Source organism: Triticum aestivum, chromosome 1A (genome assembly GCF_018294505.1).
Source record: "Triticum aestivum cultivar Chinese Spring chromosome 1A, IWGSC CS RefSeq v2.1, whole genome shotgun sequence".
Lineage (NCBI taxonomy): Eukaryota > Viridiplantae > Streptophyta > Magnoliopsida > Poales > Poaceae > Triticum > Triticum aestivum.
Genome location: NC_057794.1, coordinates 310,637,545 through 310,650,416, shown reverse-complemented (window position 1 = coordinate 310,650,416; position 12,872 = coordinate 310,637,545). Strand labels below are relative to the sequence as shown.

The 12,872-nt window shown below is 45.5% G+C and overlaps 2 protein-coding genes across 2 annotated transcripts; one reads left to right on the top strand and one right to left on the bottom strand.

Annotated features, from left to right (window-relative positions):
• Positions 1-721: 721 nt before the first annotated feature.
• LOC123183132 (uncharacterized) lies at positions 722-2,697 on the bottom strand. Its single transcript, XM_044595895.1, has 5 exons — positions 2,436-2,697; positions 1,749-1,829; positions 1,506-1,669; positions 1,162-1,419; positions 722-1,081 (listed from the first exon to the last, which is right to left on the bottom strand). The coding sequence occupies exons 1-4, from the start codon at positions 2,695-2,697 to the stop codon at positions 1,165-1,167; spliced, it is 762 nt and encodes a 253-aa protein (XP_044451830.1). The 3' UTR covers positions 722-1,081; positions 1,162-1,164.
• Positions 2,698-4,221: 1,524 nt separating this feature from the next.
• On the top strand, positions 4,222-6,501 carry LOC123047756 (membrane steroid-binding protein 2). The gene is made up of 3 exons (XM_044471243.1): positions 4,222-4,440; positions 4,536-4,821; positions 5,998-6,501. The coding sequence occupies exons 1-3, from the start codon at positions 4,281-4,283 to the stop codon at positions 6,284-6,286; spliced, it is 735 nt and encodes a 244-aa protein (XP_044327178.1). The 5' UTR covers positions 4,222-4,280; the 3' UTR covers positions 6,287-6,501.
• Positions 6,502-12,872: the final 6,371 nt, after the last annotated feature.

Below are 12,872 nucleotides of genomic sequence, written 5' to 3'. Positions count from 1 at the left end.
CATGAAGAAAAATCTCAAGATGGCCAGGTACAAAAACAAGAACAATGCAATGGGCTGGTTTGTTCTGACAAGATACATGCATGGGCTCTCTAATCATATATGCAATGTAACGGCGCTCAATAAATCTGCTGGTAAAGAACCCATAGACCTGCTTATCAATGAGCCTCTTATCAACATCGAGAAGGTGGCGGAAAGGATCAGGCGTGGAGTGATCAAGTCAGAAAAGAAAGTCAGAAGCATCAGAAGGGGGTTTTAGAATGATGCGATGGAAAATGCCCTAGCCTAAACCTTTGGAAGTTGTGATGTATTTTCCACCTTTTGTGTAACCTGCAAGGAGTAATGAACCAAGTTGTACTTTTGCTTTCTGTTTACCACGTTCAGACCAAGAGTTAGCCTACCTATGTACTTGAGCACTACTGATCGTTTTATTCGAAATGTATGGGTTTATGTTGTCTGTGCCTACTACATTCCTGTTAAGAAAATAACTTCGGCCTGGTCTCGCATTGGCCGTGAAGAGAGGTGCAAAGAGGATATTATTCGCCCACAACAATGGGCTGTGACCAGCAATTTCAACATCAGCCAGGGCACCTTTCCAACCAAACTAAAAGAAACCACCAAGGCTTGCTATCCTTTGCTACAAAGTATTTTGCTGGATACTATAGTTTCTTTTCCAGTTAACAAACGCAAAATACTTGATACCTTAAAACAAACATGATTGGAACCTTAACAAAGAGCCCATAGCTCACACATAGTTCATATTTTCAATCATCATTGCATTACATAACCATCACAACGGAGAGATTGCTAACAAAAGAAACACATACTGCCTGCGCAACCCAACACACCTAGCTAGAGTCCATGCAACAACTAAACTTACCTAGCTAAGAGCCCATAGCTCAAACATAGTTCATGGTTTCGATCATAATTGCATTACATAACCATCATGACAAAGACATTGCTAGCAAAAGAAAGGCATATTGCCTGTGCAACCGAACACACCTAGCTACAACCCATCAACAGCTAAACATACCCTTATAGAACACCTTAACATACTCCTCCTTAAACGCTGCGTTGTAGCCACCTGCAAATGCACGTGCTTTCTTAGACGATGCAATAAAACAACAATCCTTCTACAGATTAAAACATAGTGCATATACAAACCTTTTAGATCTTGTGAACGGTGAATTCTGGTTTCCCCTTGCGAACTCGAAGGGAGAAAACACAGATATCCCCTTTTGTCAGCTTTGCTTTCTCTGCAAAGTTACCCCAGTTCCGTGTTATGGTAGCCCTGTTGTCCACACCATTAATAAGGCGAACACGCCTTACACAACGTCCAGATGATAGCTGAATCTTTACCCCATCAACAGGAGTAGCGATGAAATCCGCTAGATGCTTCTTCGTAAACACAACAGAAAAGTACTACAAAAGAACACCAAGGCTATAGTCATGTGCCATGATAAACTAATAAACCAATGCAGATATAAATGTTTTTTGAGATTTCAAACCATTCTCTGCCCAAGCTTGGCAAAAGTCTTATTCAGCTCACAAACATAGTGGCCGATAGCAGGCTCAACTGATTCAACATAATGGTTGAGACGCTTCCAAGCACACATTGACATCTTAAATCTCTTTGAATACATGCATCTAGCATTAGTAATTGGATTATAACCTAAAAACAAAAGTACATAGGTTAATTTAATCCAACCACCAACCAGTGGAAACAATAGACCATAAAAAATAACACTTACCAACTGTGTACTCTTTAGGGCAATCACAGATGTTCATGCATGCCTTCCAAGGCTTCTTCTCCTTCATGCGCCTATGCACACCTACATCATTGAACAAGCCAACAAAATATAAGTTCAAAAAATTGCAGTAGCTGACATGGTTATATCTCACAATTTTCTAAATTCTAGTGTTGGTTTCAATATTTGCGAAGCTCATGCAGTGTGCATTGGACAGTGTTGTGGAGGGTCCAAAAAATAGACCGGACCTGTGTCCTTCTTCTTTCTCTTATGAATCAATCAGCCAACTTTGAGTAAAAAAATGAATCATCCATTGCCTTTTGAAAAGAAAATACATGTGGCGCAGATGCCCGCTGAATACATATGATCTATGGTGTTCCCATCAACAATTGAAAGATTCAATTAAGACTGAATTAGTTACTTCCACACATAGTAAAGAATAAAAGCTTAAAAGCCACCAAAACATATTAAGTCAAATCAGCAACAATCCAAAATTACAACAACCATGATATTCAGAAACACTGAACGACCAACATCATTCTACTTCTACCCCTAACAATGGCATTCCCTTCCATTAGACATGCATACTGACTTTCGGCATAATCAATCTAAATGAACTTGATTTTATACTGCAATACATATCAAAAGCCCACAAACTAGAAAATATCTCACTGAAACGCATGTGAATACCTTTAGCATGGATGGTGTGAGCGCCTTCATCAGAGCTGCTGCTCATGTCTTCATCATAGCTGGTGTAGGCACCCTCATCTGGACTGCTGTACTCGCCTTCATCAGAGCTAATGTACACCACTCCATCGGAGCTCATGGACGCTCCTTCATAAGAGGAGCTATAACCAGATCCATCTGAGCTGCTGTCCGAGTTTTCGTCAGAGCCACTGTCAGCGCTTCCATCAGAACTGACATCCACAGGCTCAGTTCGAGATCCCCTCATACTTAACCGTCGCACCGACCTACGGCACCATCGATTCTCAATCAAAACAATAGCAGCTTATAAATAACCATCGATTTACTTCCATATGAGTTCATCCCAAAACAGAAAGAATCACAACACAAGATCTATAATGCCTAGAAAACGAACCAAAAGCGGTGCGAATCGCCAAAAAAAGAGAAGAGATGCAAGATCGAGATAGATGGAAAGTAAATCCATGCATGCAGACCATTCCGAAATCAAGAGAGGCAAGAAATCGCACCGGTCGCGGCTGACGAAACGCCTCTGTCACCACCAGTTGAGAAACCGAGAGAGAAAAGAAGGAGATAGACTGTCTTCGTTGGCTCCGCCACCTGCCGCTTCATATTCGCCTCCTCATAGGCCACACACATTGCTCTACATGGGCTGGGCCCAATAATATATGGGCTATTCTAATACATGTTGATCCCTATATCTCCCTATATGCACAACAAATGCATCTTTTTTTCTTAGGTTTCTTATCTTTTCCCCTTTTTTCCAAGAAATATATGCATGCCCAGGTTTTTCATCATGATAACCATGTTTTCAAACTTTCTAAAAAAATACAGCCAAGCTAGCTTTACTCTCTCATCATAGTGGCCATTTTTTCAAATCGAACATATTCATATCTATTATGCAAAAAAACTTAGGTTTCATATCTTTTCCCCTCTTTTTTCCAATAAATATATGCATGGCCAGATTTTTCATCATGATAACCATGTTTTCAAACTTGCTAAAAAAAATACAGCCAAGCCAGCTTTATTCTTTCATCATAGTGGCCATTTTTTTAAATTGAACATATTCATATCTATTATGCAAAAGAAAAATCTTAGGTTCCATATCTTTTCCCCTCTTTTTTTCCAAGAAATATATGCATGGCCAGATTTTTCATCATGATAACCATGTTTTCAAACTTGCTGAAAAAATACAACCATGCCAACTTTACTCTCTCATCATAGTGGTCATTATTTCAAATTGAACATATTCATATTTTGCAAAATTTCTCTTTTCCCAAACATGTTTACAAGATACCATGATTTAGTTGAAGATTCTTGCAATATGAAACTATTTTCATCGACAACATGTTTTCAGCGGGTCTCTGTGCCATTCGGCGCAACGGGTCAACTAGTAAATGATAAAAACCCATTTATAAGACGTTTTGGATAGCTGACATGGGACGTTGTCTGAATGTGAACAGGGAGTATAATATTCTTTATTACTCCCTCTATTCCTCGTATTAGGTTTGGTCAAAGTCAAGCTTTTTAAACTTTGACAAGGTTTAGAGACAAAAACATTAACATATACAATAACATTAGATTTATTATTGAATGTACTTTTATATCATATAGATTTGTTATGGTAAATGTTTACATTATTTTCTTTAAACTTGATCAATTTTTGCAAAGTTTGACTTCAGTTAAATCTAATATGCAGATTAAATAAAAATGGAGGGAGTATAAGCAAATTAGGTGTTAATTTGACCAGCTGACTGTGCAGAGAGCAGTCCAAGGTCAAGGAGGGGTGCCTGTACTGTGTCAGTAGGCAGTACCTTTCGTCGGATCGTAAGTATGGCAGCTTGCTCAGCCCTCTCTGCGGCGACCCTTCTCTCGGCCGCGGCGCCGGTCAGCAGACGGCGAGCGGCAGCGTCGCCGCGGCTTCCCGGCAAGCGCGTCTCCGGCGCTGTGCGGTGTAGCGCTGCTCCAGGCGGACTCGGGATCTCGGGGAAGAGTGAGTTCTCTGTTTTCGAGTTTTAGCGAGGATCCGATCCTCGTTTCAGACTTCCGGCCTGATGTGTTTCTTTCCCTCCGATTGGCGGGTGGCAGTGGCCGAGCTGTGGCAGGCAGCGAGGAGTGCGCCTCCGGGGACCGTGCTCGCCGCCGTGGCTGCCGTGGCGGTGGTCTACAAGGTGGCGTCCGGCCTCCTCGCCCCGCCGCCTCCGCCGCCGCGACGATGGCAGGAGGTCGCTGATGAGGCGCTGCCACCAGCTCCGGAGCCAGTGCAGGTGGGGGAGATCACGGCGGATGAGCTGCGGCAGTACGACGGGTCTGACCCCGAGAAGCCGCTTCTCATGGCCATCAAGGGGCAGATCTACGATGTCTCCCAGAGCAGGTCGATTTCCTTAGCCCCGTCTCATATACACCTCCAATTCGGCTCTGTTCCTTTGAATTCAGACTATCAGCTGTGACCACCAAATCAATTACTCCTTCAGAACTCGGTTGTGATCACTGATCAGTGGTATCACTTGTTACTAGTACAAACGAAGTTCTCTAGAAAATGCTCTCTGAAGTGAAAACATTCTTCCTGGTCTCGGAGCGCTGATAGCCTAAACCTGGAAGCAAATGAATAGTTCTTCTATGCTAGGTCTTGTAGTATTCCAAATAAGAATTGTAGGAAATTGGCGAAATAATTCAAAGGCGGTATTTCGAAGAGTCATAGGCTGTTGTGCAATAAGAGAATTATTAAAATCATTGACCTGAGTTGATATTTTGCTCTGGACTATGGGAACTCGTGACTTTCTTTGGCAAACCTAAGTGTCTAGCAAAGAAAGGTGAAAATGATTTCGGTGTTAGTAGCTATTAGACCAGTTGTTCATGAGATATTTGACGGACATTCAAATATGCATATAAAATGTACATGCTGCAAATAGACTACTGGAGCTCCTCAATTCTGATGCCTAGCATAGAGCATTTCCGCTGTTGGTATGTTTGGAGCCGATGTGGGTTCAATTGTTCAAAGCTAATCTACATGGTGTATTAGATGTTGTATGTTCAAGTTCACTTATTCATCACTATTCCATATATATATATTTATTATCTTTATACGTACCTGTAAAATGCGATCACAAGTTAGCAAACTTTAATAGTACTATCATTTGAGTTGATGGCTTGAGGCTCGTGAGAACTATGATAAACCGATACTATCAAACAAGGAATTGCACACCTAATTACCTGGACTATATTTTTGCAGTGCATCAGCAAGGTTAGAACTTCGTTATATATAGTGTATAAACCTTGCTGATTTTTTCTTTATGGACTGTACTTTTGGAAACTCCCTCCAATTCAAATCGCATGAAAATATCATTTGTTTTTCTCTTCTGGTGTAGAGTAAGGTAATGCATATCCCTTCTCCAAGACATTAGTCTTCATTCTCTCGATGCAAAGTTTTTGACTCAACCTTTTGCCATCAAAGATGAAATTGCTAACTTGCTATATGTACTACCACATGGCGTTTCACATTGATCTGCATCATTTTTGGGTGTTGCTGATTTGATTTGTTGCCTTGCAGAATGTTCTATGGGCCTGGTGGACCATATGCATTGTTTGCTGGTAAAGATGCCAGTAGGGCATTGGCGAAGATGTCCTTTGAGCCACAAGATCTGACAGGTGATGTATCTGGCCTCGGTCCATTTGAGCTTAGTGCCTTGCAGGACTGGGAGTACAAGTTCACCAGCAAGTATGTGAAAGTAGGAAGCATCAAAGGAACAGGACCCATAGAAGAGGGTAATGTTAGCACTACCTCTGAAATACAGGCGGAAGCTGCTGCGGTGAAACTGAATGGAGAGAAAGCACCATGAGGCACTACTGTATATAATCGACCCTGAATTTCGACGAGATATACTGTATAGCTTTGGATCCAAAGAGAGTCAGAAACCTGGATGCCTCCTAGCTGCTATAGTGCTGTTACCTGCATGCATCTGGAGTGTAATCCACAGATATACTGTATAGCTTTGTCTGACTAGAAGCTGAAGTGTAATGTTAAGCATCGAATGACTTTTTTTTGGCGAGGGAAGTATCGAATGACTGAATTAGAAAATTAGAAGAGTATGATGCCCCGTTGTTGCACTCCACAAGATAATGCTGTTGATTTTCCTTTGTCAAGAACATGGTTCCGGGCCTCTTTGATTCGCAGGATTGGAAAAACACAGGAATAGGAAAAACGTAGGATTGAAATGATATGGCCATTGGATTCCTATAGGATTTGAGGTTGTTTGATTGTATCACAGGAAAAACAAAGGATTTCTTCCAAGAGGTTGGAGTGGATGCTAGAATTCCTATGAAATATAGTACAAATGAATCCATAGGAAAAAATCCTATGGGATTCAATCCTGCGAATCAAACAAGCAACGCAGAAAAAATTCCTAAGAACACTAATCCTTTAAAAATCCTATAAAAATCCTTTGAATCAAAGAGGCCCTCCATGTTATTGGTTGGATCCCTTCATAGTCAATGCTCAATCAAAACAAGTATATATCCCACTTGGTTTATACCTCATGGTGGGCAAAAGCTATGTCATTTATTAAACAAAAGTCACAGAAAATTCTAAGTGAATTAGCTGTTCACCTAACCTAACTGACATGAAAAGAAAAACAGTTCAATGATAACGTACATGTTCTGTTACATTACCACCTACTCCCTCCATTCCAAAATAGATAACTCAACTTTATACTAACTTTAGTATAAAGTTGGGTCATCTATTTTGGAACGGAAGGAGTAGATATGAAATCTAGAAGCTCAGGTTTTCGATGCACTTCCATGAGCCTCCAGGTTACATCGATGATTACTCAAGGACGAATTAGCCAGGAGCTGTTTTCTGTTATGCTATCTGTCAAGTGCCGAATTTCAGTTAGACAACGCGTGGCCAACTAACCTAAAGGGACCTTTCGTTAATTCCAGCCTCATGCTTATGTCACGCACGATTCCATGTACTAGTCAACTGCGTTTAGCGCAGCTTGTTCCGTTGTTCCGTTGCATAGGAAGTTGATGCCAGCTTGTCTTTTGCCTTTTCTTTGCTGAGGTGAGGCATGAGAAAACTGGCATACAAGAGTATATTCTTTCTGGGGTTCAGTTTATGATACCTCCAAGCGATAACCCTTTTGTTCTTGAGAGAACATGAAGATATTCAAATTATAAAGTGTCTGTTTGGAATGCATGAATTGTACCGGGATTTCACATGATTTCACATGAAGGAAGTAAATTTGCAGAAACGTTGAGGCTTTTTTGTTTGAAGTGGAAAATGACAAGCTAACACCAACAGTCCAACACCAACACAGTATACTATGAAAAAGATGTCTGAACCAGTGGAAGTCAAAAGGACTGTAGTAGAATTTAAGCATGAGCGGCAGTACTGGTAAAAGATAAGCCTCTCCCACTGGAAAATGCTTCTTGACGAGGAAGGATCTCTTGACTTTTTTGTGTGTAGTGCGTGATCTCTTGACTGATTTGTTTTTCCACACCGTCTCTACTTTCACAAATTAAGCTTGGTCTAACACCACCCTGACACTCTACCTTAAACGCACAGAAACACAGCTATTTCTGCATAAAGAAGACGTCAAAGTCAAATGTGTGGAAGGACTGAAGTACATTTTTCTTCATATTTTTCTGAGGTTCTGACTGCAGCGCAAGAAATTTCACATTAAGTTCGTCACTTTGAACATGTCAATGCAAAATTTGAGAATTTTCTGTATTAGGAATATACAACTTGTACTCCATGACGGCCAAAGGCCAATATATATACATGTTCAAGCGGTAATATACAGCAAACCCCTCATACAACAGGAAAAATATACATGCTATAATATAACTCTAACACCCCTGAAACTCATGGTGGATGAATCATACTGAGTTTGGAGAGATAGAAGCCATGCCGCGCTCTAGTCTGGGCCTTCGTAAAGAAATCCGCCAACTGCAAGTCGGAAGGCACATACTGAAGAGCCTACACACCAGCGCGTACATAGGAAGCATCAACACCAATATGCTTGGTGAGCTCATGCTTCAAAGGGATGCGCGCAATGCTAATAGCATATGTACTGTCAGACAATAGCAAAGTAGGTGTAGTGACAGAAACACCAAAGTCCTTAAGTAACCACCGTAACCAAGTCACCTTAGCCGTCAAAAGAGCCATAGCTCGCAATTCAGCCTCTGCACTCGAACAGGAAACCACTGTTTGTTTCTTCGTCTTCCAGGCAATGAGAGAACCACCAAGAAAAACACAATAAGCAGGAAGTGAACGCGATAGGAGGGATCACTAGCCCACGTAGCATCCGAATAGGCCTGAAGCTGTAAGGAATTGGAGCGAGGAAAGAATAGACGGTGAGATATCGTGCCCCGAAGATACCAGAGAACATGAAGGAGGTGACTATAGTGAACCAAAGTGGGAGCAGGGACAAACTGCCACAGAATATGGACATGATAAGAGATATTCGGACGAGTGACAGCTAGATAGACAAGACTCCCAACAAGATGACGATAGTGTGTCGGATCAGACAAGGGGTCACCATCAGTATCACGGAGGTGAACATTGAGCTCCATGGGAGTCTCAACAGTACGCTCATCAGTAAGAGTAGCACGAGCAAGAAAATCCTGGATATACTTTTCTTGGGAAATAAAAAAGCCATCAGAGGTAGAAGAGACCTCGATCCCAAGAAAGTAGCAAAGAGGGCCAAGTTCAGACATAAGAAACTACCCACTAAGACGAGCCTTCATAAAAGGCCGTATACTCAGGGTCGTCGCCAGTGATGATCATGCCATCAACATAGAGAAGAAGAAGAGTCCGACCATGAGCAGAAAGGTGAACAAATAACACTGGATCATAAGCACTCGCTGAAAAACCAGCGGCAGTCACCACAGAGGCAAAACACTCAAACCAGGCGCGAGGGGCTTGCTTAAGGCCATAGAGAGAGCGATGAAGACGGCAGACCATGCCATCAGGAACAGAATACCCAGGTGGCAGCTGCATGTAAACCTCCTCACACAGCTCACCATTAAGAAAAGGCATTCTTAACATCAAGCTGAGACACAGGCCAATGGCGAACAGAGGCCACGATAAGAAGTGTACAAATAGTGGTCATATGGGCCACAAGAGCGAAAGTCTCATCATAATCACGGCCATGCTCCTGCTGAAAGCCGCGAGCCATAAGATGAGCTTTGTAACGCTCAAGAGAACCATCGGAGCGAGTCTTAACCTTGTAGACCCACTTACATGTGATGGGACGAACACGAGGAGGAAGAGAAACAAGATCCCACGTACTGGTGCGCTCAAGAGCGGCAAGCTCCTCTGCCATCGCAAACTGCCATTCGAGATGAACATCAACTTCACGATAACAGTCGGCTAAAGAACAGTAGCACTAGCGGTTGGGAAACCAATGCGATCAACAGGCGGAAGCGTACGAGCACGCAAGCCATAAGGCTAACTCCACCGCGCGATCCCAAACGGACGTCCGTTTTGTCCGGATTCTGTCCGTTTGGGTAGGCCAATGGGGTCGTGTCCGGGCGTGTCCTGGGATGCGGTGGCTGTGCGCCCAGCGCGCGGACGCATCCGTTTGCCCCATCTTGTCCGCGTCTATTTAAAAAAGAGAGAAACGTTTGAAATGTGAAGCCCTAGTTCATCAGGCCAGCGGCCTACACGTCCATCGCCGGCATCAGCTAGCGACCAGCAACACAGCCAGCCTCCAAAATGAATAGTTGTCCTCGTCAGCAACACAGCCAGCGGCCGGCAACACAGTCGGCCTCCAAAATGAATGTTTTTCTCGCCGGCACACAACCAGCGGCCCAGCGGGAGGGTGGCACCCATGCCAGCCTCCAAAAAGAACGGCTACGGCTGATGGGACGACCTAGTTCAGGCCTTCGGCGTCGAGCATCTCCTTCTGCTTGGTCTCGAACCATGCCCTCTTCTTGTCGCTCATCTTCGACAAGTCCACGCTCATGATCGCAAGGGCCACCTCCTTCCCTTTGGTGGCGGCATTCGTGGCCTTGATGTCGAGCTGCCTCTGCCTGGCCTTGACATTGTTGGCCTCGATGTTGAGCTGCCTTTGCCGGGTCGCCTCCTCCATGTCGATCTGCCTCTGCCGAGCCGCCTCCTCCATGTCGATCTTCCTCCTCTTGGCCGCCTCCTCCATCTCAAGCTTCTTCCTTTGAAGGTCTAGGTATCGCTTCATTTGCTCGTCCTTGATTTGCCGCTTCTTCTCGTCCCTCACATCCTTTTGAGACATCATGCCATGCAAAGTGTCATGCAATGGCATGGATGAGGCATCACGTATGTTATCAACCTTGGAGTTGGTCTTGCCCCTCGGCCTCTTCAACGCCTCGCCATCTCCACCTCCGGCGAACTTGGTCGTCTTCAATCCTCTCTTCCGTTGAAGTTCACGATATTGGTCATTGAACTTAGGGCAATTGTTGATGATTGTCCAACAATGCGTAAGAGTGAATGGCTTGTCATTATGCCGGGCCTTGAATGCCTCCAAAGATTGAAATGCCTACATGACATGATCAACAACAAGTGAACATGGAAACATATACAAGGCCGAAGTCTCATGGCCGTAGCAAGGAAAGGACTAGGAAGAGGAGAGCATACCATGTCCCCAACGCCGATACCACTCATGGGCCGTGCTTCAACGCTCTCAAATGCGGCGCAATACTTGTTGCACTCTTGTTGGATGAACAACCACCTCTTTTGAATTGGGCCGATGCCACGGTTACTTGTAATTTGGTAGGGCTCAAACATCTTCCTTTCATGGAATGTTTTGTGGACTCTCGTAAAAAAACAATGCCCTTTTGTTGCGTGCCGATCCTCGGATCTTGGCTAATCTCCATCCAAGCTTGGCAAATCAACTTGTCCTCATCATGTGTATATGAACCCGTGCGAATGCTCTTCCTCTTCTTTTGTGCTTCCGCTCTTTGGGTGAGCTCGTCGATGAATAATGGCTCGCCACTAATATCAATGTCTTTGCTTTCTTCTTCATCATCATCACCTTTGACATAGATGTCATCGTCTTCATGCCACGAGTCACCATGGTCGTAGTCAGCACGGTCATCGGCCTCTTCATTGGGGACGTACTGGGCGCGGCCATCCTGACTTTGGGTCTCCTCGGGGTCGTAGGCACGGCCCTGCCCACCCTCGAAGATCACGTCCTCCATGTACTGGTTGTAGAAGGGGTCGTCGACCGATGCCGTTGGTGTTGGCATTCCGTCAAACAAGATGCGGGGGGCCAACATGGTGCCCGTGCTTGCTTTCTGTGCATCTCGACGGACGGCGGCCGCCGCTGCTGGACCCAGGCATGACGTTGAGGTCGATGACGGCCGCGGGGTGCAGTGTGGACGGCGCGAACAAGCCGACGTCCGGCGACCCCGAGAAATGGGTCTAGCCGTTGTGCCTTAGCGGAGGAAAGCCGGGCAACATGGGCGTGGTCCGCGACGTCGGCGACTGGCAGTGCGGAGGTGGGGCGACCGACGAGCCTGTGCTCGCCGGGCCGACGGCCGCTGCAGGGAAAACGACCGGACGGCCCATGCCAAGCATGAGGAGGGCGTGCGCTTTGTTGACGATGTCCTCCTTCTCGTCGACCGCGGCCTTGTGCCACGCGGCCTCCATCGCATCACGCTGGGCGGCAAACTTGGCCGCGGTGGCATTGACCTTGACGACCGCTCTCCGTTCCCTCCTCTTCGCCGATTCGGCGTCCAACTTGGCGATCTCCTCCGGCATGCACTCCGACCGCGGCTTTCCTTGGCGCCTTGGCCGCCTTCTTCTTCACCTTTACAGGTGGGTCGACGGCCAGGCCACCGGAATTTGGCCGGGTGTCGGCCATGGACGGGGGAGGGAGAGGGGTGGCGGGAGGGACGTGCGAGGGTTTGGTGGGAATGGCGCCAAATGGGCGGGCGAGGGGTTTTGCTTTGTGCCACCGACAGGCGGGCCAGGGGAGGACAAGCGCGCGCGTCCCGCCTGTCCGCGTGCTGTCCGTTTCACCCCAAAACCGGCGCAAACTTGGGCCATGGATGGGTCGAAAGCGGACACAAAATGGACAAAAGTTCATTTGTGCCCGCATGCTGGGCCGTCTGGTTTGTCCGTTTTACCCCAAACGGACGGGGGCAGACAGGATAGGGTCACGCGGTGGAGTTGGCCTAAGTACACTGGGAAGAGGAGGACGACACATCATGCAGACGATGAGTATAATACCGAGGAAAAGATGGAAGAATACTAGGAGGAACCTCTGAGGTAGACTCAGGGGATGGAGACGAAGAAGGCACCGGGGATGAAGGGGCAGAATCCGGTGACATATGAGGTGAGGAAACTGTGGGAGATGGTGACGGAGGATGGACGCTAGAAGCAGGGGTAGTAGGATGGACAGACAAGGGCTCAGCAGGAGTGATAGGTGTGTTAGAAAAAGTGAG

Coding starts and splice junctions, on each gene's coding strand:
- LOC123183132 (XM_044595895.1), bottom strand. CDS start 2,697: ATGAGGGGATCTCGAACTGAGCCTGTGGATGTCAGTTCTGATGGAAGC. Junction 1,830..2,435: donor TCACACCATCCATGCTAAAG/GTATTCACATGC, acceptor TCAATGATGTAG/GTGTGCATAGGCGCATGAAG. Junction 1,420..1,505: donor CCAAGCTTGGGCAGAGAATG/GTTTGAAATCTC, acceptor GTTCTTTTGTAG/TACTTTTCTGTTGTGTTTAC.
- LOC123047756 (XM_044471243.1), top strand. CDS start 4,281: ATGGCAGCTTGCTCAGCCCTCTCTGCGGCGACCCTTCTCTCGGCCGCG. Junction 4,441..4,535: donor ACTCGGGATCTCGGGGAAGA/GTGAGTTCTCTG, acceptor GGCGGGTGGCAG/TGGCCGAGCTGTGGCAGGCA. Junction 4,822..5,997: donor TACGATGTCTCCCAGAGCAG/GTCGATTTCCTT, acceptor GTTGCCTTGCAG/AATGTTCTATGGGCCTGGTG.